The sequence below is a fragment of the Aptenodytes forsteri genome, unplaced genomic scaffold (assembly GCF_000699145.1).
Source record: "Aptenodytes forsteri isolate BGI_AS27 unplaced genomic scaffold, ASM69914v1 Scaffold284, whole genome shotgun sequence".
NCBI classification, from domain to species: domain Eukaryota; kingdom Metazoa; phylum Chordata; class Aves; order Sphenisciformes; family Spheniscidae; genus Aptenodytes; species Aptenodytes forsteri.
The window spans coordinates 3,256,053-3,282,732 of NW_008794445.1; the positions used below are offsets into that span (position 1 = coordinate 3,256,053).

The following is a 26,680-nucleotide window of genomic DNA, read 5'->3' on the forward strand; positions in this document are numbered from 1 at the left end:
TATAAAAAAGATTTAGCAGGGCCTGTTGCAACAGGACAAGGGGGAATGGCTTTAACCTAAAGGGGGGTAGATTTAGACTAGATATAAGGAAGACATTTTTTACGCTGAGGGTGGTGAAGCACTGGAACAGGTTGCCCAGAGAGGTGGTGGATGCCCCATCCCTGGAAACATTCCAGGTCAGGTTGGACGGGGCTCTGAGCAACCTGATCGAGTTGAAGATGTCCCTGCCCACGGCGGGGGGGGGTTGGACTAGGTGACCTTTAGAGGTCCCTTCCAACCCAAACTATTCTATGATTCTGTATTTTTCCAGCTAATTCTGATGACTTCCTAGTAACTTGTACCTTCAGCCTGTTTTGAAAGCTAATTCTATTAAACACTGCACTGGTTGTTAGGTGACTGCTCTGATTTTCTGCTATACTTTTCTTTCTGAAATGCAAGATGCAAACTAACTCGTTTCTAGAAACCCTTACCCTCCAAAGTCAGAACATTAGAATTAGAAAACTAAAGGTTTCAATAATGGAATTTCCTTTACTGTTAACTGATTTAGACCTCACCTCCTTGTTACTTACTTTATAGTTCACAAATAAGTACCTTTTCTTTCTGAATACCTTTGTTCTATACAAATCATGCTTACCATCTGACTGCTTCAGCTGCTGTACTTCAGGAAGAAATTCCAAGATAAACTGCTACCCCCAATCCTGTAATCTTTCACGTTTAATTTATTTACAGCTAGTAGCAACTTGTATTCCTTGTAGCCACTGAAATGTCTGTACATTAAAAAAAATCCTGATTTTAGTAAATGTGTGCAGCAACAAAGGTGCCAAAGTTCATTGCCCACTTTACAAAAAGAGTCGTAACACATTCTGCAAATACATCTATTTATTGACAGATCTCAAGCTTGTCTGAGACCATCCATCTAGAATATACATTTCAAAAGCGTATTTGTACATCAAAGACAGGTACAGTAATAACACTTCATTAGCAAGATTACAAGTTAACATCTTGATTTGGTTAGTCATCAAGATTCAGATTTACAGGAAAGTCCTAGGTATTTACATTCAGTAGGACCTCCAGTCAGTGGGGGTGAAGGAAGGTTTGTCTCACATGAAGTTCCTGTTTGTGAGGACCACACCAGGAGAATGTGACTTACGTAAGCTGATTCACAATGTGATCAACTATTTGTAGCCCAAAGTCACCTGAATCTTTTTGTTGCTCCATAGCACAGATCCACCAGCCACCACCTGACCTGCTTTATTTCTTTGTCACAGTAAAACTGTTCCTGCTTCCCCTGTATTTGCATTTGCTTATATCATACTACTGACCTCCTATGACTTGTCCTGTAGCACTCAATGCAGTGGTCTCTGCATCCAGTTGGAAGTGACCATTTTTACTCCATTTCAGCTCTTTGGTAATCCAGAATTACTTTTCCACAATGCTGTCCTCACTCCATCATGTATGAAGTAAGGTTGAGGCCCACCTCTGCAAAGCTCTGATTAAGGTTCATGAGACACCTTTCTCTAGACATCAGAAGAAAATACTGCTACCGTTTTCCTAGTGAATCACCCTCCTGCTCAAGGACGCCCATCCGCTTCTGTACCGATACCAGCCACTATCAGACTACCCTGCAGCCAATGAAAGGAAACAACCCTCTAGCCTCTACCACTATTCCAACAACCCGCTTGCCCTACAACCCTGAAAGCACTGCAGCATCCCTCAGCTTGCATGCCCTGTGGGATTTCAAAGGGGGTCCAAACACCCAGTCAGGAGTATGCCACGATCCACAGGAAGGTATATGCCAAAGCTGACCTGGCTCCAACTCACCCTGGCTAGGTCCACATCCTCCCATCCCTTTGGGTGAAGGATTCTGCTCAGACAGCAGTTGCTACAGGCTCCCATAACAATATTGTTCGCTCTTACATCTCACAGAAGAGCAATTACAGGCATATAGTAGAGTGTGGCTTTTATGAGCTTTATGCAAAGGCCCTGAAGGTAACAAACAACAAAAACAAGGCGGCACTTAAAGACAGATATTTTAAACTACAGATACTACTGCTGGCCACTTGCAACAATCTGTTTCTACGACATAGTTTTACCTTTACGTGGCTTTTTAATACTGATTTTTTGACCCGTTCTGCCTCCGGCCTATCACTGCTCTACCCAGTCTTGTCCCACCTGCCTTCATCCAACTTTGAGACAGTCTGGCTCCTGTCCATCTGATCATTGCCTTCCAACAAAGACAAACCAAGCCGCTTTGACAAATGGCTTTTATTCACAGGCCAACACTGAAGCGAGAGAAATTTAAAAAAAATTTCTGGTAAATCATGAGACGGGCACCAAGCCTTGCATTCTCCACATTACTATGCAATGGGGCTCACTGTGAAGTAGTACAGTCTGGAGGTGGCATCTGACCCGACATTCCTATTTTCCCTTGGGGCAGCAGTTGAACCACAGAGAGGACGGGCAAGTCACTCAGACTCACACACACAATGTAATAGGACTATGACCTACTCAGCTGCACGTGTATCATCATATTCTCTGGCAGACCAGGTCATCTAATCTGTGGCACCGGATTGGCCAAACAGCGCAGTACATGACTTGCTTCAAATAGCAGAAATACACACCTGAACCTGGGCCAGCACCTCCGACGCCACACTGTGCTAGCTGAACCATTCATACACGCTGGCAGCTCAAGTGTTTTTAGAGTCAAATTGTCAGCTGATTACTGCCACTGTACTTACAAGAACCACCCCTGCTCTGTGCTGCAATGGAAGCAAATAACCTGAAGGAGCTGCCAGTAAATACTGGAACAAGCACTGAACAAAATAATAACTTCCTCATGTAGCTACTTATATCCCACATTTGGAACTTACCATCTTTGCTCATCTCCTGGGCAGTTAACTTTCTGCACTTGCACTTCTGTTCAAACCAGTTTAGCTGCTTAGATGTCCACATGCAAACTTTGGGAACTGAGATGAGATCCAGACCATCTCCTCAATTAACTTACAAGATAACATTAAAAACAAAAAACCCCACACACCAAGGGAGTCATGGGTTGTGCATTCCCAAAGGATCACGAGAATTCAGCTAGATTGCTAATGCTAACACCAAAATTAGGGAGAATGTTTTTCTCAAGTCAACCAGCTCTGAATAAGGGCAACTGATGTGTAAGCAAGCAGGCAGGACACAGATATGACCATTTCTACTAGCTAACAGTAACTTACTACTTTTGACTAGTCATGGGTAGACAGACACAAACAGCTAAGATGGAGTAGCAGAAAACTGTAGGGAATAAATTCAAGATGTTCTAATTCATGCACAGCACATATGCACCAGCCTGAATGAAGAAGTCGAGTTTCAGCCTATACTGAGGGGTGACCTACTTCAAGTATCTCCTCTTGGGAACAGGAGATCAAGAGTATGACCAAAAGCCGGGTACACAGCAACACTCAATCATAACTTGAGTTCATTTGGTCATGAAGACAAGCCCTTAAGCATTTAGTTCCAATTTAAATCACAAGTTATATATACAGGTTAATTGAACCACTTCCACATTTAATTTAAACAAAATAGGTTTTATCAGAAAGTTACACAAACCCCAAAAGCTTTATTTTTCAAAACCATACTTTATTTTTAAAGGCTAAGAGAAGTATTCAGAACTATATTTCTTAAGCAAAAAGATTCACATTTCATTCTGCAGGGTCATTAGTTTGAGAAAAAGCATTTGGGGATTTATTTTTTGCAACTGTTGTTGAGTACCTACACCAATCCAGATTTATTTAAAAATGGTAACATCAGTTATGGCTTAAGATACAGAATTACAAAAGAGTAACACAAATGTTGAGACTCAAGTGGTGAACAGGTAACTATGGTTGCTTTTCCACAGAAAGATAATGTTTTAGCTAAGACAAACAGAAGCAACAACTGGCTTTATTGGTAGACAAATCAACTGAACGTCATCAGCACAGACACTGCTTCAAGGATACCCATGCTGTTAATCCACAAGTGTTAGAAGAATGTTCTGTCTGCTCCAATTACTTCACCTTTTCCTCTGTATCACAAGCCTCAAAAACATGGAAGTATGAAACCACGACAACAGCTTTTTGTTTTGTTTTTGGTGGTTTTTTTTTGTTGGTTTTTTTTTTTAAAGAAAAGGATACAAGAAAAGATGGAAGACTACAGTATGCGGTGAAGGAATAGTCATCACCTCTAAAGAGACAGCAGGACTTTGGCCAAGAAATTTTAATCAGTAAGCATGTAAGGACTCAAACCGACTCAGAACCCAGAGCTGCAATTTTGTTGGGTATTCTCCCCTTCACTGATTTGTAACTCTGCATTTACATGTTCTGGATGGCTTGCATTCATTGGGACAGAGGTAGCGATGGGAACAAGATTCCTTCCCTAAAGTTTCCAAATAGATGAAACCTGGTAAGCATGGCCCCAAGGAAGGGCGAGTGCAACCAGCTGAGGACCTGCCAACTGGGAAAGGACAAGAGCACAAGCACAGACAGTAAGCTGCTCTCCCATACCCAGACTGATAAATAAAATGTTACATAAAGGTGCTGGACAAGAATTGAGCAAGTAACAAAACCTCTGTGGCCTCTGCAATATGTACTTCATGCCAGGTTGTGCAAAGGATAGGACTGTACCTTTGCTGCACAGTTGTGGTGATCAAAATATTACATTATTTGCAGTACTGCCAGAAGTTCCAGTGTGTAACTAGCTAGCATGGTTATACTGATAATTTTAATAGCTATATAAAGTCAGTCACCCATTTAAAAAAAAACATAAGGACTTGTATTTGCAGATAATTCCTTTATCCAGTTAATTCTTCAGACTTGTCCCACCTTTTCTATTTGGGACTAGGCCAACTTTTCTGTCCTAAGGGGATTAAGACAGACTTCAACTGTTAAAGTTCCTTCCTCTTTGCTCACTGAGAGTAATTAAAAAAAAAAAAAATCCAAAATAACACAACAGCAGGTCATTCAAAGGAAACTGTCTGTAGTACTTACAATAAAAGGTTGCAACTCTTGGACAAGGAGGGATGGTTTAAACTAGGTCATCTGAATATAATTTGAGTGCTATAAACCAATCATCAAATAAAGTCAACGCTTGGGGCTAGAAAGCAGTTCTCCTTAGAACACCCCGTTTCTCCTCTTAAGAAGATCAGAGGTACAATGGTTTGTTTTATTGCAACACTGGTTAGCCAAATCCAATCCTTCCCATTCAGATATGATTTTTAAGAACCAGGGATATTATGGTTTACTGCCAAATTTGGCAGACAATTTACTGATGAGATTCATGACCTTCGGATTGTTCTGGTACTTGGACATATTTGCTGGGTTCTGGGCAACATCTTGGAATGCAGCCATAACTTCTGGATCCTGCAGGGCAAAAAGCAAAAAAATTAGGGCATTTATAAAACAAGTCTGCAAAAGTTAGTGGTTATGTGGTTCCAACATGAATCTAGTCTTGCTCAGCTTTTCACACGACAAGACTAGATTAGAGTTTTGGGCAAGAGGTCTCTAAAGAGAACCCAATGATATAGTGCATGCTGCTAACGCTGCATCAGTAAACACCAGAGTCATTACTGAACTTGTTATAGTAATAGCGCAACGTGTGAGAAGGAGGATAAGATAAAGAGTTCTTTTTCCCCAAAACAGGAGCCATCAAACACAGCCACACCTACTGGATTATTTCTATTCAGGCATCTTCAAATGCACTTTGAAGGAGGCAGGAGCTCTATGTGCGTAGCACACGATAGGATAACCCTCCTCCAAGCAATAGCTGTTACTCATCCCTTTCACCTCTGTTCCTTCTAGCAGCAGAAACTTTAATCTGCTAGACTGTGAGCAGATGATGTGGCAGCGTTTGGCTTTTAAAAATGCATCTAATTCTCAGTCCTCTGAGAAATCACAACTGGAAGAGAACCTTGTATCTCTCATCACACTACTGTGTTGCAGTTAATAAATACATTCACATATACATTAAAGTCAGTGGTCAAAAGAATACCAACTTCATCTTCTGTATTTAGTATGAGAAGCATTAATACTTTTTTCTGTACTTCTAGTACACCTTTGGCCTCCACTAAACTAGAATTGTTTTACTCATTTTACATGTGCATGTTTTGAACAGTGCCCTTTAATAAATCTGTATAGACTGATTTTATATCTCAGCCTGGAAAAAGGTTTCCATTATAAGCAACTTCTGCAAAGATTCAAGTTTTCTTTAATCCAGCTAAAGTGCAAGCAGTTTATTATGTCCAATACAAATCATCTGCATCAGCTGTTCTTTCTAGCACGTTTAAGTAGTTTCATTGAAAGATACAACCTTCCCTAAACTTCAAGCCCATTGCTACCGCAGATGTATTCTTTGGAAACAGTCAAAAACCAACTGGTGTTCTCGGAGCTGTCTGTGCTACTACACCACCACCCTGTATCTATTCTAGCATCAGAGACAAAAGCTGTTTAACAAGTCTGATCCAAAATTGCATTTGGTAGGTGTGGACTCCACTGAAGTAACCCACATGGTTCAGTCATGTTTTATACATGTTGGGAACCAAGAGTCAAGTCTTATCTTTTGTTAGAAGGATTTACAAGTGTTTTGTCTCCCTCACAAATGGAAATCTGCAAAGTCTATGAAAAATAGGATGTTGAAGTTCAGAAAACAGACACTAGATATATTTTCTCCACTTTACAGGATTCCTATGCAAATAAAAAAAGACGACTTTCACAACCTCAAACTTCTTGAATTTCTGATTTCAAAATAGGCCACGTGACTATAAAGATCGTGTTGTGTTGTTAAATCTGTGTTTTCATCTGTATATGAATACAGAACAAAAAGCTGAGTAAGCTTAGTCACTGGTTTGTGTCAAAGCACACCTAAATGAATGTTAAATATCCAAATTTTATGCTACGTGTTTTATGGTCCTATAAATTCACAGCAAGTAAATTATTATAAACTGGAAGCCCTCAACCTTAGACTGTGTTTATAAAAATCTTTAACACATCCAAGGTTTCGCATTGGTGAGCAATATTATCAGAATAAAGTTTAAGACTGAAGATAACATTTCCATAGGGAAATATTTAGTACATAAGGTGGAATGGAAACCATTGTGTAAACAGTATTAGTGAAACATTCAGTTTTCTAATGCTCTAGTCTTTAGTTGCAGACGGATGAAAAATACTTCTAAGGAAAAAGTTATCACTATTTTTTTTCCAACTTACACATTTTGGTGGAAGTCTGGGTCTAACATATGACTACATGTCAAATAAGGAATCCATAGGTTCATCTTACACATCACTCCTTTTAAAAAGAACTTATATTTGACCCATGACAGCTCTCCAAAACACAGATGTCATGTTGTGTCCGGAGAAAGCAATTGCACATGCGAGTTAGGAAGTACTGCAGAACCCTCCAGATAGCCAAAATAGTAAAATAAGAGAAACACACACACAAAAATTTCAGCCAAGTCTTCTGGAGACTAAAAAGCTTAGGGGCAAATGAGCTAAAATAACATGTATAGAAGTCATTGCAAAAGGTCACAACTACTACCGCTAAGAAGCTATGAAAAGAAACGCAACAGAAGTTTTGCCCCTTTGAGTCTTTTATGTGTAAAAGACTAGTATCAGCCACAAATAAAAAAAAAAAAAAAAAAAAGAAAAAGAAAGAAAGAAAAAAGGAAATATCCTGAAGACAATAATGGAACCAGAAATCTTCATCAAGAAAGAAGTTTTTGTACTAGTTTGCAGAGATTCTTATCTTTATGCCAATGACAAGCAATAACTTCCATAAATATGTCCATAGGCAGCCATATCTGGTTCTTTGGCTGCTTCTACAGATGACAAGCTGAAGTTGACAGCGTAACCAGTTTAATCTAGCTCATGTTCGGGCACACACAGTTCTAAGGTTTACCAAGACATTAACAGACTCAGGCATATTTCAATGTTAGCTCATGAAGAATAGTCTCAAAGATGATGAGATGCTAGTCACTAAGTCGAAAGAGACTGAGAAGAAGGTCTTTACTCTCAGAATACTCCAGTTTCAGCAGTAACTCCTCACTATGAAAAGCCTCTACATACTGTCAGTTAAAATAGTATCTTAAGATTAATGATTTGGGAGAGACTTGTGTGATTCAGTATCTTCAGACTTTTTTTTGTAACACCTCAGGTAACCTATGTAATAGCTGCCAGCTACCATTATCCCTCAACATATTCCATAGCTGCACTGAGCAGAAGCCAAGCAGTAGAAACTACTGCCTTTTAAGACCAGAGTTTACACTGCCAATTCAGAGAGGACCAGAACATAGTCAGTCAGACATTTTAGGAAAAGAAGGCAGTGCAGACATAGGGGAAATGCTGAATAAATCATATCTAGATGTAAAGTTTGTACAAAGAGATCAGCAAGAGACTCAAGGCTTTGCTGACAGGTTCTACATGTTAAAGCCTGCCTTCATTATCAGAAAACACTGTCACACACACTCTTGCAACAGAGTCCTACACTATGTTGGGGTATGTATAATCAGCATGCAATGGAGTCTTCTTAAAGGCATGTGGCAAGCGCTTAATATTTAGCTGCACCTCAAAGCTGTGTTTTCAGCAACTCTAATTTCAAACTCCTGTATTACAGCATAAATTAGCCAGGTAATGAATACAACTATGAATGCAAGTAATGGGTTTTTTTTGGATGGTTTGGATGCAAGTCAACATTGCTGACTGTGGCAGCCTAAGTAAAAGTGTGTTTCCAACTGCCAGAAACCGTTAAGGGAACCCTTGAACTTTTGCATGGAAAGTGATGCCTTTTTTGTGATTTCAGGGCATACCAAATAAGGGTCCCTTATGATGCTTTTATTTAGATGGGGATCATAGCTGTTCAATGAGCTGAGAATAACACGTAACTCTAGTTTAACCACAGCAGTCCAGAAAAAGTAACACAACACTTTTGTACTTGATCATATTAGTATGCAAATATAACTATATAGCTCAGATTTTTCCTAGCCCACCTGCCCCTAAAACTGATGTTGTCAGATAAGTTCTATTTAATCTGCTGGAATATTTTTCTTGTGTAAAAGTAGTCATGACATTGAGCAATTAATCAAGCCCACTGGGGAAGTAAGCTTTCTGAACATGAATTTAGAAAATGCCAGATGCAGAACTATTCTGATACTACTTTGCCTTTAGCAAAAACCAAACACTTAATCCCCTAAATAGAAAGGCAATTCTCATCTCAATATTATTGTAATATATTGTGTTGCAACAATACTAACAATCATTTTTTGTTTGTGCATAATTATCTTGCCACAGTGTGTGCACATTCAAAAAGGAGCAATTAAATTATACCATGTGGAAAACAACCATTCAGGAGACTCAAGAGATGAAGAACTCTATATAGCACATAGTTTTGCCTATCATAGGCGAGAATGGGGCAGGGGGGGCACCTTTAATTAAGCTCCCCATCAGTTGAAAAATAGCTAACATTGATTCCAGACAGCCTGGTGCCACACACACAAGGAGAGAATTTCACAACAGAAATAAGCAAGCATCCCATTGCTATCCAGAAGATGACATCTTAGCTCATGGGTGCTGTTCTTCCCTCAGTCAGAACATTTAGCTTTGATTTTAACAAATACTCACCTGCATGGCCGCAAGGACTTCTGGATCACTGAGAATCTCATTGAGACCTGGCATACCTGCCATTCCTGGCATACCTCCAGGCATAGCCCCAGGAAATCCACCTGCAAACCCAAGACAAGAAGAATGCATGATGACAAACATTTAATTCATCTATACAGGAGGCTCACTGAGAGAGACCAAGACATACTTCCTTTGCCACACCTCTAAAGCCATGTCTTCCATAAGGCTACAGCTGCTCCTCTGAATGGAAAGCAGGGTCTTTGCCTTCTCTTTGTGCGAAGACATACATCTTATTTCATCCATGTTTTTAACCCAATTGAATAGGAGGCTTGTAATGAGTGTCAGATTCTAGCACCTTGTACACAGATGCAGTTACTTTTCTGGTGAACTTAAATCAGGCAGGTTTCAAGCCCAGGAACACAAGGAGTTTGAATGCTTGGGGTGAACAATTCAGGGCAAAAGCAGATCAGTAGTAGTATGTCCCAGGCACATTCTACATTTGGCGGGAACTTCAGGGTTGAAGAAATTGTACCACCAAAGAAAAAAAAAAATCCCTGAAGCAAAATGCTTGAGCTTCCGTTTTTGAATCCTTAATCAGCAGCCACCCCAGTTGTGCTGAGCAGGGTAGATATGGTCTCTCTTTGGTTCCCCTGACAAGCTGATCCAGTTGGAGCATGCACACAGCCTACCTCAGCCACGTCTCAATCTTCAAGAGCATTAGTACTTACTCTTGTTTCTCCCCAATTTATTGTACCCAAAAATAACATGGAAAGCCTGATTTTCGTGGAACTGTTCAAGGATAGCTTTTCTATAAGGTAAACTGCACAACCCCCTTTGAGAAACTATTCTGTTCAACAATAGCTTGCAATCAGCACAGATTTCCCCAATATTCAATCCAAATTTTCAACTTTAGAACTATTGTTCTTAAGCAGAATGGGTCCAAGGCACCCTGGGTAATTTAAAAAACATTTTATACTAGTTTTTCAGCACATATTATTAAGCAAACACTGCACCTTTGTTGTTTTCTCAGACCTAAATCCTTTCATTCCGTTACCCATCATTACTGATTTCTGTCTTCCCTCTACTTGCTACCCAGCATCAATCCTCTTTAAAAGAAAGAATCCCATCCCTCTTCCCGCTATTGCTCAAAGAGTTATTTGTAGACAAGTTGTAAACTTCAAGTATTTTCCTCTCTGTCTTGAGAACAAATGCTATAAAAACTGTGGTTATAATACTCCACACGGAAACATATAAAGATATAAAACTCCAGTCACCTCTACCTCAAGTATTGGTGCTTAAAAATAAAATACCTGGGAAGCCGCCTGGGAAACCACCAAACTGAGCTCCTCCTGCCTGTCGTCTTGCTTCTTCCTCCTGCAGATGAAAGCACATCATTCCACACAAAGCAATGGAACTACAGCCTGTTTCCTACGGCTCAACTCGTTTTAGGAGAAAAAAAATAGCTGAGACTGTTTCAGCCAGGTGGGCTATCGCAATAAACAAACAAAGCACTTCACTATTTCTTGCCGGTGGTTTTGTACGTAGTGATGTCTACTCTTACTTTAGTATGTTTTTGTGGGTAAGTTATGCAGAGTATGTTTTTACTGAATACCATAAATCATAGAATAGAGGTTGGAAGGGACCTCAATGATCATCTGGTCCAACCCTTCTTGGCAAAAAGCACAGTCTAGACAAGATGGCCCAGCACCCTGTTCACCTGAATCTTAGAAGTGTCCAATGTTGTGGAATCCACCACTTCCCTGGGGAGATTATTCCAATGGCTGATTGTTCTCATTGTGAAAAATTTTCCTCGTGTCCAATCGGAATCTCCCCAGGAGTAACTTGTACCCATTACCCCTCATCTTTTCCATGTGACTCCTTGTAAAAAGGGAGTCTCCATCTTCTTTGTAGCCACCCTTTAAAGACTGGAACATGGTGATAAGGTCTCCCCTAAGCCTTCTTTTCTCAAGGCTGAACAAACCCAGTTCGCTCAGCCTTTCCTCATATGGCAGGCTTCCCAGTCCTTTGATCATCTTTGTGGCCCTTCTCTGGACCCTCTCCAGCCTGTCCACACCATTTTTGTATAGCGGGGACCAAAACTGAACGCAGTAGTCCAGGTGTGGCCTGACGAGTGCTGAGTAGAGTGGAATAATGACTTCTTTATCTCTGCTGGTGATGCAACCCAGCATCCTGTTGGCTCTCTTTGCCACAGCAGCACACTGTTCACTCATACTAAGCTTGTTGTCCACCAGGACCCCCAGGTCCCTTTCCACAGTGAAAATATGAACTGTATGATTTGTTTTAGCTCCTCAATTTACATTTTTAGAACTAACTCCCACCCCCAACATATTAAAATATATCAGTAAAGCATAAGGAAAAAGCAAGCAAACTGTGCCAGGAAGTGAGGAAGAGAAGCAAAGTAGCAAATTTGAATTTAAAACCTCCCACTTCGGGAGACGTAAGTACTTTAAGTGAAAACTATTCTGGTACAGTCATACAACAAGTGACTTCTAGAAATACAGGATGAGTAGAGATTCCTGAGCCTATTTTTCTCATAAGCAATAAAAGCAGATGCAGTACAATGCCCTCTTCTCAAGATTTATTATTGGACAAGTAACCAAGACAGAAATCAACTCTCTAAAATTTAATTCTAAGACTTAAAGTAATTCTTCTCTGCAATTCCTTTTAAGCAAAATAACTATGATGCTCTCCAAACTATTAAGAAATATTGAAGTCTAAGTATTCACCCTTTGTGCTCTCTCATGCTCCTCCCGTGCCTTCTTCACTCTCTCCATTCTTTCTTTGATTTCCTTTTCTTCACGCTTCCGCTCATATTTTCGGCGATGTTCTGCAATTTTCTGAGCCTGTTACAATAGAATACCAAGATTTCATACACACTTCTAGCATACCACAAAATATATTTCAATACAAAATAGATGTAAGCGTAACCATCTCCTTTTACCAGTTCTTAAAAATAAGATTTGACTTCACATCCTAAAAGCCCCTTTGTTTTAGGAGCCATTTGCTACTTCCTCTCTATGGCAATCAGTTATTCATGTCTAATAGGCCCTAATTGGATTCACCAGAACGTGCACTCTAGTATACTGATTTGCTATAGAGCTCTGGGACTTGCACCATAGTTAGAACTTAAACACATTATCATTCCATGTCCCTTCATGCTTTTATGCTGAAATATTAATTTCTCCAGGGCTAAAACCAGCAACTGCCCCACAAAAGGGAATTTGCACTGGCACAACAATAGGAAGTGTAATTCCCTCTGCACACAGACACATTTTAGCTAGTGTTATTGCTGTTCCAGGTGCCTTTGCAGCATATACAGCTAGACATAAGCAGACCAAAGAATACCTGAACCAAACCAAGAAAGGGCTGGTGGGGACAAAGTTTGCTTCCTATTATTAGTTTAGTGTTTTCCTCAAGTCCATCAAATCTACAGCCCCAGCAGAGGAGAGTATTTAGCAATGAACTGCCCAAGGCCCCTCACTCAGGGCTCACTTTAACAACAGGACTGTAGCACCACTTTCCTGAAACCAGAACGTATCCTTATACAACACTGCAAAAAATGGTTCATAATTTCACAAATTGTATAGGATGGTTACCCTCTAACACTTCTGTAACTAAAAAACATAGCAAAATCAAGGTTCAAGAACAGAGATACTAACTACTACTACAATGCACCCTTTTCTATTTTTCAGACTACCCTTTAAACAAAGAAATGATTTTACAAGTAGTGAAGTTTCAATACAACTTATTTTAGCTAGGAGATATTTGTTCCATACCACATCATTCTTGAAGTACACCTGCCAGAGAAAGCACACTGCAGGCAACAGGACTGACTAATATTGAATGCAGTACGAGTTATGAGAACCTGATGTTATGGCCATTAAATAGTTCACTAAGAGAGATGTAAGTTGTGGTGGGTTTTTTTTTTTAACAAAACATAAGAGTTTCCAAAGTTTTAAGTTTCACTGTTTCTAAGTATTTCTCTAAATGAACTAAGCATTTTTAGAATTAACAGACTTTCAGGTGAAAGTGCTACAAATTAAAAAGTGCTAGAAAAGCTGGAAGTGAATAAATTAGGTGCACGTATCATCTTCACTTATTAAAGATAAAAAAATCACCCATGAAAAATCATACATTTTTCCTTGAGCTACATATACAAATTCGCCCACAGTTGGCAAGTACACCTCAGTGTATTACAGGCATACTCTGCTGTTTCTGTGCATGGGCGGATTAACTGGGAAATAAAAAGTTCCCCCTCAGCCAAGCATTAAGTGTACCTCTTATAAAAAAGGTTGAGATCTAAGACCTAATTAGATTTACCACAGATCAATAGTCTCCAACACAGAAGACTAATAGATTATAAGATGGTTTCAATCGCTGTTTTGCTGGAGACAGTATCTTTTACAAAGGTGTGGTAGTAAAACTGAAAGCTGAAGTCATTAGACACAGGAATGTTTATGCATGTGGTGGGTTAACCTTGGCTGGCTGACAGATGCACTCACTAAGCCGCTCTCTCACTCCCCCTCCTCAACAGGACAGGGAGAGAAAATAAGATGGAGAAGCTCCTGGGTTGCGATAAAGACAGGGAGATCACTCATCCACTACCATCATGGGCAAAACAGACTCAACATGGGGAAGATTAATTTAATTTATTGCCAATTAAAAAGAGTACGATGATACGAAACAAAGACAAAACTAAAACCACCTTCCCCCCACTCCCCTTCTTCCCAAAGCTCAACTTCACTCCTTCGTTTCCCACTCTTCCACCTCGTCCCCCGACCCCGAGCAGCACAGCGGGATGGGGGCTGTGGTCAGTTCTTAACACTGCACCTCTGCCACTCCCTCCTCCTCACACTTTTTTCCTGCTCCAGCGTGCCCGCCCCGGGACACAGTCCTTCACAGACTGCTCCAGTGTGGGTCCTTCCCATGGGCTGCAGTTCTTTAAGAACTGCTCCAGTGTGAGTCCTCTCGTCAGGGTACGGTCCTGAAGTAACAGACTGTTCCAGCACGTGTCCTCCATGGGCTGCAGCTCCTGCTAGAAAACCAGCTTCTACGTGGGCTCCTCTCCACGGGCCGCAGTTTCTGCCAGGAGCCTGCTCCAGTGTGGACTCTCCATGGGCTGCAGCTTCCTGCAGGGCATATCCCACTTGCTCTGGTGTGGGGTCCTTCATGGGCTGCAGGGTGGTTATCTGCTCCACCGTGGACCTCCATGGGTTCAAGGGGGACAATCTGCTTAACCATGGTCTTCTCCGTGGGCTGCAGAGGAATCTCTGCTCCTGTGCTTGGCACACCTCCTCCCCTTCTTCACTGATCTTGGTGTCTGCAGGGTTGCTTCTCTCATTTTTTTTTTTCTTTACTCCCCTCTCTCTCACAGCTGTTGTGCTGTGGTTTTTAACCCTTTCTTAAATATGTTATCACAGAAGCACCACCAGTGTCGCTGACTGGCTCAGTTTTGGCCAGCAGTGGGTCTGTTTTGGAGCCAGCTGGAACTGGCTCCATCTGACACAGGGGCAGCCGCATGTCTCTTCTTACAAGAGGCCAGCCCTGCAGTCTCCACCTCCCCCCAACTTTGCCACGTAAACCCAATACAATGCAACAGCTGCAATCTGTGGTCTATCAACCACTTTAAAAGAATATGCAAAACAGATGAAAAAGAAAGCCTGCTATCAACAGTCTTACACAAAAGTTCTTCCTTAGAAGAATGCTGGGGTCAATCACTTGAGAAAAGCTTAAAACCAGTTTTCCAGAGATTATGCTGCCCTCATGGGGTAGACTAATGAAAGTACAAATCACAACAAAAAATGCTTTTGTAAAACTTGTTTAGGATGAAGCTTTGATCAATTCAGAAACATTTTGGAAAAAAAAATCCATTATCACAGTGTTCTCTTGCTCTTCTGAATGTTTTTAGTCTAGATTCTAAAATGCCTGGCGAACTTCAACTACTTCAGATTCTTCTGTTAAGATTTTAAAAAGGAACATATTATTTCATAGTTCAGCTACATGCCCAGCCCCAGGGACTCACTTTCTCTACACACAGCCATAAACAGCTGTGATTGAAGACACAAAAGTATTTATAAACTCAGTTCCAAGTGTAAGATGACACACCTACACTTCCACATTCCCATAAGACAATGCATATTGGAAGAATATGAAGGCAAAAATGTCACTCAAACAGAGGAGGGACTTCCATTATGCCTCCCCACTTACTCTTGGTTGCACCTCCTTCAGCATGGCACTAGCATCTTCATCATAATCCAGTTTACAAGCTAATGCAAGATCATGAGCAGCCTCCTCCCAGTGACCCAGAAGTCTGGAATTCAGAAGACACCAACATTCAGACAGGAAAAGCAAACTGAACTCTTGTAGTTCTTCAGAATATTTACAACCATGCGGCATTCAGTATTTTTACCTGCAGCTATATGGACTTACAGAAGTTTAAAGTTTAATAATCATGGTGCTTTCTGTAACCTGCACACTACAATGCCATTACAGGATACTTGCTTGCTTCATGCCCTTACAATAATTTTTCCTTGAAGTAAAAATGAGGAAAAAAAACCCTCAATCAGCTAGTGTCAGTTTGCTATAAACAAGAAGAGTCTAACAGGGAGAAGATACCCTACCTAAACATGTGAAGCACACTAATAAAAATACTCTGCACCACTAGGCACATGTTCAAGTGTAAAACTACACATTCAGTGCTCTGTACAAGTCTACGCCACTACTACATCAAGCTTAAGCGGACCCTCTTTACACAGCACTCAAACGTCCTAGCTAACTGGATGCACCATGTCTTAGTTGAAGAGGTCATACAAGTTACTGCGCGCATTTCTTAACTATTCATTTATATAAACAAATAATCAAAAATTTAAGCAAATGGTGGTATTCCTAAGGGGTCAGAGCACTTCTGCTTACAGACAGAGGTATTAATCCAAACTATGCTCCAGTCTTCTCCCTCTTAGGATCCATGCCATTTATTAAAACTCTAGACATTAACAAACTACTCTCTGAACACTGTTTAAAATGCCTTTCACAAGTTCTATTAGCATTTACTCTTTCCACTTTTATATGGACTGTAAGAAGTGTCACGTTATTTTTTTTTTGGCTGATTTACTGTCATTAAAAAAAAAAAAGTTTAACTACAGTTGAGGGGGTACGCACACTGGCCTAATGCCATTTTAAATAATTACACTGTTTGCTTAATACCACTCTTCAATTGCAACAAATGGTTCCCTTAATAACTAGGCAGTTTAATTTACTATGTAAAAGAGCTCTAGGATGTAATGGAATAAGGGCAGCAGAGAAATGTTTAAGAATTATAGGTTAGTAAATAAAAACTGAACTAAGTGAAAACAAAAGACCTCCAAACAAATAAAACCCAGTCCTAGAACTCATAATCTTTAGCAAATGATTAGAAAATGCTATTCGGAACATCAGTAAGCCATTAGAAGATGTATTTAAAAAAAAAAAGGAGAGAGAAAAAAAGACAGTGCCAGAAGGACTACTCATAAATTAATATCAGTAAATCACCATCATCCTTTCTTTCCTGTAAGCCATACACTCAGCACAATGGTTTCTTGACTCACAACTACTGCTCTCAGGTACAAGACAGACAGTTCAGAGACATAGAGAAGGAGAGAATGCATAAACAAAACTGTTCCCCCCAAGTAAGTAAAGAGAATATCAAGTACAGGTGCAGTTCATTACCTATGTGCTTTTCCCCTCCATTTGTAGGTCTGTGCCGAGTCAGGATTAATCTTGATGGCTCTGTCACAATCTCTAATGGCAGCATTTGGCTTCTGTAGTTTCACAAAAACACTGTGGGAACAAGAACATTTATTGTACATATTGAAATACCAAGTTACTAACTTAAGCTGGAAATAATTTTGGATGACTAATAGGCAAGCTAGTGAGGTAATACATTTTAAGAGCTGAGTTCAAAAAGATTTCGTAGTGATAATGCAGTCACTGGAATTTAGTACCCCCCATTCCCCCCACCATTGTAGGTGAATCATTAGCAAGAAGCGAAAGCATTCATTGTTCAGATTGAAGCTTTGCCAGCAAGAATAACTTCAGTGCACAAGGAAAGGATACATAAATGCAAAGGAAAGTTCAATTCCATGGTGTTTGGAGTCTATAGCCTATAGTCTATAGCAACTAGACCATAGTCTATAGCAACTAGCAATTTGAACAAAACAACAATAATATTATACATGCCATATTGCATAGTCTTTAGAACAGTAAGACAAAGAAAGCACCAGTTATCATACAGGCTACAAGGATCAACAGCTAGAATGATCAGGAACTACAAAAGGAGATAGGAGATGAGTCATCAAAATTAAAAGAGGCAAAACAGAACACAAACCCAGAAAGTAGCCCCAATCCTTTGTCAGTTAAGTGAAATAACTGCAAATTTTATAATACACAAGCATACCACATTAACTAGTAGAGCAGCACGTTTAGGAGGTTCAGGCATTTCAAATCAAAAATCTCTGAAGGAAACACTAAAAAAACCCAAAACATCCCTGAATTGACAAAAGTATTTGATATTCAAGATACTCCAAGTCAGAACTTCGGCCTTTTTACATCTACTTGAAAAAAATTTATCAGCAATTATCAGCCTGTAAGTAACCTCATCATTAAGGCTAGTTATAAAGTAAGCACAAAGTCACACATTCTCTTCTAGAAACAAACAGGTGGACAATGTGTCAGGAAACTGTCCCGAAGCTACCTCTCACTGGCTGCTGGCTGCACAAAACCCCTAGTCTCCCAAACACACAATCCCCCCAGAACCAAAACACAAGTCCACCAGAGAGAGGTGGCTTACTCACAGCGCTTGATCAGCACTGCTGTTACACTGTATGTTTTACAATATCCTAATACATTGTTTGCTTATTTCTACAATAGACCAAATTGAGGTAACTTTTAAACTTCTCCTTACGCTCATATTTTTCATTGCTAATCCCAGTCCTGAGAAGATACGGCACTATAAGAGGTTTTAAAAATACTACTATGATGGCAACAACAACAACAGTGCATTAAGGTACAAAAGTGGTGTCACATGCAAAAACTTTGATATGGAAAGGAAAAAAGAGGAAGGCATGTACCAGTTAAGATGTACTGGAATGGAACAGTTAAAGGACACTAATCACAGGAAAGTCATCAGAAGTTGAACATTTCTGTGAATTATACCTTGCTATGGAAAAGATCCACTAAACTATCAAATCATCCATAGTTAGTGGGTTTTTTGTGTATAAGGAGAAAAAAAAAAAAATCCATGAGAACTTGTACTTCTGCAACCCACACTTGCCCAGCCTTCCTCAAGAATTAGGAAGAGAAAAATGTTCGTGCATTATGAAGTTAGGGCTACCACACATCAAATCTGACAATGTTCCCAATGCATTATCTGCAGTCTGGTAGATGTAATTAGCAGTAAGGTGGGTATTGAATGGGTTCAGAAATAGGTATGTCCTGTTCAAATGTAGGATCGTTGTCTAGAAACGAGTCTACTTCACAGTGAAAGAATTCATTTCGCAGGTGCAACACGGAGAGAATTCACATGATCCACAATTAACTTTGCATCTAAACAGGACATGGTTTCAATCATTATCTTAATCCTAGAAGAAACTTCAGCTTTTGCAAGTGTGTGCCATCCAGCATTATTCTAACTCAACATACCAAAAGGCTTATTACCACAATGCATTTTGGAACATCATTCTGTTACTTACTCAATATATTATCAAGATTCTTTAGATGGCTGCTTCAGCAAATCTGGTTAATCATATATAAGAGAAAATGCACGAAGTGTACTTTTCTCTTTCCCTCATGTGGTTTAAGTTTACATAGATCCTCAAGTTGCCATTATATTTATGTTCCTTAAGGAAAATAACAGAACAGGCAGAAACATAAATCATTAGTTTATAATGATTCACCTTGCCCTCTTGGCGTACAAGATGGCCAAACAAGGATTCAGCTTGATAGCATCTGTGAACAAGTCGACAGCCTTCTGAAGTTCACCTGAGTACCAATAAAGTTTCAATCATTATGCAATGAAATTACATCCAAATTGCCAAACCTGCCTTACAGGTTTTTATGTCCCTAGGCACTTCTTAAACGGAACATTATCAACAAAGGAAAATCAGTTGCTCCCTCTTGCTACGTTACTGAAGTACAAACTTGAAAATTAATGTTGGAGGGGAGGAGAGACTTTTCCCAGTTAAATTTGTACATTTAACTTTGTGTGCAATCAAATAGGAAGTCACCTCTTCATTACCCAGCTTTTCACTGCATTAAGACAAATTGCTAGAGACACTAATCATAATATGTACGGAAGCACTATAACGAACACTTTGTAATTAAGATGCTTCAGTACCTCACTCCCCCCTGCCCTGCCCAAAACTATAGCTACATTGGGAAGACAGCACTTAAAGAAGTTTTCATGTTGTAGATAGTTTTGGGTATACAACAGGAAGTGAGTTTTCTCTTCCTTGAAAGCATTCAAAATGTTCCAAGATATTTACTTCCTTTTTTTAAAAGGAGAACCGAACCTAATGTCCTTGAATATGTACTAAAAAACAATTTATCACCTTCACTTAGAGCATTTATCGCTTCAATCTTCTTCTCATTAGCTTGATCCATCATCTCTTCAGTTACCTAAGAAAATAAAGAAAATGAAAAAAACCACACAAACCCCAAAAGCTGTAGAGTCCAGGACAGAATTACCATGCTAAGACAGTGCCAAAGAAGGGAGCTCCAGTTTTCTGATTCCAGAATCTTGCTTTTAATTTGCATTGAAATCATAGTTCAAAAAAATTAACTTTTTGCTTTCCGCTTGGAGACATTAGCCACCATTATTTTTAGCTAGAAAACGCTCAAAAGAGAAGTTGAATAATGGCAGATTTCTATGTATCTAGTTTTCACAGGTGTTGTGATAATTTTTTTTGGTGTTTTGTGACCTGATTTTCCTCACTGAACTTTTTGATGGACTCTGACCTTGAATAAGAAAAGACTGTGGTTTTAAGCCAGTAAGTTTTCTATTTAGGAGAAAAAGAGCCAAAGCAACAGCTGGCTACCTAGCTAATATAGTACTCATGCCCCCTCAGCTGCTATCTTTGACTAAACTCAAAACCTCTCCCCTACCTTTCCTACTGCCAGAGACATTGAAAATGGTGTGCTTACCTCCACATTTTCATCTCCCATTTCTTGAGGGTCATCACTGTCTGGTTCAATCACTCCCTCATTGTCAATTTCTGGGGGAAAAAACAAAACGCAAGATTAAGCTCCATCTACAAACAGAGAAAGGATTTCCAGAAGCATGTTCAAATTGGTAAAACATGATAAAGTCATCTATTTTCCACACCTAAGTCGCTCTCTTCACTTTCTGGTTCAGGTGATTTAACTGGCTCCTCTGGCTGTTCCTCTGCTTTGCCCTGAAAGAGAAATGTATTTGTAAGCATACATTATTTCTGACTGATATTCTATTCCCACTCTAATAAATAACAATGCATCAGAAAATCCAAAATTAATCTTCAGAGCATCAGATTGCTCTACAGCTAAATTGTTTAATTTTTAAGATACAAATCTCCTTTTTCCTCCTCTCAGAATAAGTCTATCATGCATGCAAATAATTCAGACCCCAAATTTTGATGCATGAACTTCTATTATTGGTAAACCCTGTCCTTCAAATTGTGTAATTCAATAATAAAACCAAATAATCCAGATAATACCCAATTCAGAACCAGTTTTGCAACTAACCAACCCTTCCCATCTTCCTGCCTTCCCTCACACATTCCCTGGATCAAAAATTCTCTCAATCTAATACTAGTAAGCTAAGGACCTTTAGCAGTGAACAATAAGCTGGTGTCAACGATCAAAATATTGTTTCCATTTGCCAAGGTCAGAGATCTTTGCCACTTATACATACTTAGAATGTTTTTTCAAATGTTTTCCTATCAGCTTCTAACTACATTACTAATTTCCTCTGAATCCCATAACTTAGCATGTCCTGCTTTATCACAGACATAAGCTGCTTGTTTTCACATTCAGTGTCACAGACTATACTCACTACATATACACAATCCCTCCATACAGTTCTAACAAGGCAGTAATTCCAGATGTTTTCCTATCAGCTTCTAACTACATTACTAATTTCCTCTGAATCCCATAACTTAGCATGTCCTGCTTTATCACAGACATAAGCTGCTTGTTTTCACATTCAGTGTCACAGACTATACTCACTACATATACACAATCCCTCCATACAGTTCTAACTAGCCAGTAATTCCAGCATCCACTGTCTTGTTAAATCCAAAAAAAAGAATTCTACTTTATTCCAAAAGAACGTCAAGCTTGGGAAAATCCTGCTATAAATATCTACAAGCCAAATTTATTATCCCCCTTACAACAAATGAACAAAACCCAACAAAAAACTCTTCTGCAATACTGCCTTAAAAAGTTGATAGTTCAACTGTTCAATTCATTACCTATCATGCTCACTAATATTTCTTCTCATGCAAAGATTGTAATTTAATCCACTAATGACTACAGAAGAGGTGCATAAACAGACAGTGAGAACATAAAAAAAAAAAGACTTTGGCATTTGAATTGCACAGAACATCAGGCATTCAGGATTAGGGAAACGGAGCACAACACCACTTGAAACAAACTAGGAAGCCATCTGTAACAAGTCATCTACATCGTGCAATAGGCAGGCTTCAGACCAAACTGTCACACTCGCTCACCCTAGCATATTCACCCACCCTATTTGAGTGAAAATTGACAGCATTTTTTTCCCTTCTCCTGCTCAGTAATTTTGCAGATAGTCCAAATGTTAGTTTCAATGATGAATTCTTCATATCTCACCTTACTTGTCTCCTCTCTGGAGGTGTTGGGTGGAGCAGGCGGTATTGTGCCTCCCATGCTTTTCAGCAAAATAAAGAAGAGAAAAAACAAAACAGTAAGATTATCAAAATAGTGACATGTATTTTATTGATTCAAATCCTGCTGATAATCTCAGCTTTTTGTTGTGACACAAAACACGATGATCCAATTCACTGTAAAACCAGCAAATAAAAAGCACACATCCACCACGCTTTTCTCAGTGTAACATAATGCACACTATGTCTGTTAGCTCTTTCACCTAGAACTCCACTGTGACTTGTACTCCTGCACATCCCACATCACCCACCCACCCTTTGTCACAGGGAAAAACTGCCTCCTTGGCTGAAATGGTTTTTCTCCTTAAAATGTAACTTACGTTTTAAGTCAAAACTAAATATTATTATTACAGATATTACTAAAATTAGAATTATTTTTGGAACAGAGGTCAAATGAGTTAAGAGAACCCTAATGGCCTGAAATGCTTATGCAATTAAAAAATTGCTGCCTGGAAAACAATTTCATTTCTCTTATGTATTGCAATATTCATGCCTTTCCTTAGCTGTAAGTTAAGGAGCATTCTCTGTATAGACAGCATTCTTTCAATATAGAATAAACTTCTATGTTATATTAACTTTGGTTAGCAGCCAGAAATAAGCATAGGCTGAATTCTCCAGCTGTTTCATATAACATCTAATCATACCTAATGGCAGGCTGCCACAAGGTCTACCATTCCCATCCATCCTCTGCCCCACGTTCCCCCGTACTGATAGTTTTCAATTGCTCTGGCCATACACACTCCAAAGAGGAAAAAAACATTTCTATCAACTCAACAGGCTCAACCAACTCCTTGGGACCCCACACAACTGGTTAGACGTGATGCAGGGGAGAGGAGAAGGAAGTGGGCAACAGGCAGGAGGAACTGGAAGGGTGCAGGACTATCTGCTTTCAGGAATTAGTGCAACATAAAACTATATCCTAAGGATGAGATCCTACAGCTTCTTAAGTCAGGCTGCTGCAGTCCCGCTCTCCCCTCTTTCCTCCCTCCTGTCACCAGCACCATCTCACAGTCAGGCCCCAAGCTGGCTGAAAACAAACCTGGATGGGGGGGATAGGATGGGGACAGGGACGAATTGGGGGAAGAGAGGGTAGAAGAGGGAAGAGGAGGTGGCAGGATTGACAGGTCCTGGCACAAGGCCCTGCAGCAAAAGGCAAGCAAACAGCACTACGCTACCTCTAGTTCACAAGGATAAACCGTCAAGAAAAAAACCCCACAAGTTACAAAAAACCGCATCTTCTGAAGCTATTGCAAAAATCTACACGTGTCCCTGGAATGTTGACATTACTTAACCTAAGTTATACTGCAAGGACTAAACAACTGCAGTCTGATAAATCAATATAGAGCTAGGCAAAAAACACAGTACATGTAGTAACTGTTCCTCCTAAATTTTTACCCTTGTAGGCTGACAATAGGGCATATTGTTCTCTACCAGTCTGTAGAAATCGAAGAGTTTTCCCTAGGACTATAGGGACTGCCTAGCGGAGCCTTGGAACCTCACTTCTGCTAGGAAACTACAAATTCTGAAGCATTTTAGTAGCGCTAATAGCTAATATCCAGGGTAACACAATCTTCACAAGTTAAGAAGATTTTTTTACTAATCTAACATCTAATGCTTGTTGGCAACACTTTTTTCTTTTCTTTTTTTTTTTTAAACAGTAAGACTCTTTCAAAGCCTGGCTTACTAGAAAAAGACTGAGAACCCTCTAATTCAAAAAGGTCAATGAGATTCCCAGCTTCCAATCATGTATTTAAGAACAGCTCAAGGTAAAAAAATGCAGGAATCAAATTCTTGAGCAATTCCAAATTATTGATCTCAAGATCAGCTGGTTTTAAGTCTGACAGCTTGAATCATCTCAAGGCTGAAACAACTCGGTCAGTCTCCTCTGCCTTCTTCACATCCCCCCTGAAAACTATCCAAGCTTAGAACAGTCTATGAGATATGTTTAACCAATATATATACACATTTTAAAATATGCTATTTCATGAACTACCAAGGCTAAACAGTTTCACTCCTAGTCCTTGAAAATGTTTTTGCTACCCAGTTATCCTCTATTGAATCTAGAGTTACAATCCCAGAACAATTCAAAACCAAGTTACTCTAAAATCATCCCTTAAAATACTATTTTATTACAATGATTGAATGCACAGCAAGGATATGCAAAGTTTGCAGTGTATTTAACCTCAGCGGTATACAGATATGAGACACCTGTAGGAAAAGGCAGGTACTGAGCTGTATAAATAGTGCACACACACACAAAAAGATTTTAAAATTAAACCTTTGTGCTAAAATAGAGTTGTGCAATACCAGTAACAACTCTTGGGAGCTGTCAGGACTCCATTGCAACAATGACTCCATACTTCCACTCATCACAATGATGAGAAGTGCTGCTTTTATGACTTGTTGGAAGAACTGCAACTGCTATTTCTGCATCCACTTTCGTCACTGACAGCAAAATTATCTTTAGAGAGAAACTGGATTACCAAGAATTCAAAAGGGTCAAAATCTATCTGAAAAAAACAACAACAAAAAAGGCAAAAAGCTCTGTTCATCAATTAGGGATTCTGTGCTTTACTTTTAAGGACTGCTATAGTTTTTTTGCTCAAATGCAGATTTTTGAAACATGTTCCCTTTAATGACTCATTTCATAACAATTCAAGTCAAAATATTTGTATTTTCATGCAATTATGAAGAAGCAGGCATGACTAAAAGGGATGTCAAAACACTTTCCAAACATAATCAATACACTAGTGTATGCTTTCTATACAGAGAGCATCTAGATAGAAATTAAATACAGCAGCTAGACAGAATAAAGGTTAGAAGATAACAAGTGCATGAAAACAGGTAAGACTTAAGGTTTCTGATGCAATATTAACAGCTAGTCAGAAATAAAGCATCCCATTCTGGCTTTACACACCTTCAGAATTACGCCACCAAAGAATGGAAGTAACCTAGGGTGAGGCACTGAAGTCTTTTACACAGTAGCAAAAGGAACCAAAGACCCGCAGCAGGATAAAATAGACATGCATCTCCTTCCTAGGCATACGTGCAGCTACTATCAGTACTGCAAAACCAAGTGAAGTTAAATAGGAGTGGTTTTACAACCACGCTAATATTCAGATGCATAAAAAAGCTTAAACATCACTGTAAAAAAACCCAAATAAACAGTTCATTGTAGCCATTTTCATTATATGCCATACTGTGAAATACCTATACTTATATATATCTGCACACAAAGCCCCACTAGTTTTTCAACTAATTACAACTAAGTACAAGTACAGCAGAAAGTACAATTAAAATACTTTCAATTAAAATTTAAAGCAAATTTTCTAAAACAAATCCCAGTTTGTCACTAGACGGAATCTTTTAACTTCCTCTTTCATAAAAGGTGCATCTGCAAGGATTTTCCTCACTTCTCAAGAGTCCTTTAGAGTAGCGAGGGTTGTAGGTACGAAAGCCAAGCAGAGGTACCCCAGCTGAATACAGGGGTTCTGTGGGTTCTCTGCCAGCAGCAAAGGACCTCAGCCCTTCCAACCTGGTGTTTCCGGGCACTGAGGGTGGAACCCAAGGATGGCTGTATATTGAGAAGCATCTGCTGTGACAGGCCACAGGTGCGCAGGCTATGTGCAGTGTAAATAGCACACATTTGAAGTGCCTCACAGGGGAGCAAGATTTCAACTACTCGATACATGAAACTTCAAGGAGCAAACCACCTTTTTGGCCAGGAACTATTCCACGTGTTAAACTGTCAGGTATTTTATGCTTTTGGGTACCAGGATGTAAATCAACGCCGCTCACCTCCCCGTAAACTCGGCTCCTTTTAAGACAAGCTAGCCAACTCTGCTGCATAATGCGAGAATTAGCTCGGTAAGTATTACTCTGGGGCTTCCCAGCCTGGAAGCTGAGACACTGAGATGGCCGGGGGGCAGGCTTTTGCAACGGGAATAGCCAGAGTTTAAAAAAAACAAAAACAAAAACAAAAACCACAAAACAAAACAAAAAATAACAAGTCTTTCTAACGCTCGAGTTGTAATCCCGGCGCGCCCTGCGGCGGGAAGGGAAGGGAGGGAAGGCGGCAGCGCACCGGAGCCGCTCCCC

At 39.7% G+C, this 26,680-nt stretch overlaps 1 protein-coding gene across 1 annotated transcript; it reads right to left on the reverse strand.

The window, feature by feature from the left end:
- Positions 1 to 865: 865 nt before the first annotated feature.
- ST13 (suppression of tumorigenicity 13 (colon carcinoma) (Hsp70 interacting protein)) lies at positions 866 to 22,572 on the reverse strand. The gene is made up of 11 exons (XM_009290002.2): positions 22,509 to 22,572; positions 21,007 to 21,076; positions 20,826 to 20,896; positions 20,234 to 20,300; positions 19,580 to 19,664; positions 17,355 to 17,465; positions 15,858 to 15,960; positions 12,377 to 12,493; positions 10,940 to 11,003; positions 9,630 to 9,730; positions 866 to 5,381 (listed from the first exon to the last, which is right to left on the reverse strand). Exons 1-11 carry the CDS (start codon positions 22,563 to 22,565, stop codon positions 5,253 to 5,255), a joined length of 975 nt encoding a protein of 324 aa, XP_009288277.1. The 5' UTR covers positions 22,566 to 22,572; the 3' UTR covers positions 866 to 5,252.
- Positions 22,573 to 26,680: the final 4,108 nt, after the last annotated feature.

What these genes read in the sequence shown, in the direction of transcription:
- ST13 (XM_009290002.2), bottom strand. Translation starts at nt 22,565, where the DNA reads ATGGGAGGCACAATACCGCCTGCTCCACCCAACACCTCCAGAGAGGAG. An exon ending in TGAAGGAGGTGCAACCAAGA is followed by an intron (nt 12,494 to 15,857) that starts GTAAGTGGGGAG and finishes CTATTGTAACAG; the next exon opens with GCTCAGAAAATTGCAGAACA. An exon ending in TTTCCCAGGCGGCTTCCCAG is followed by an intron (nt 9,731 to 10,939) that starts GTATTTTATTTT and finishes TTGGGTTTGCAG; the next exon opens with GTGGATTTCCTGGGGCTATG.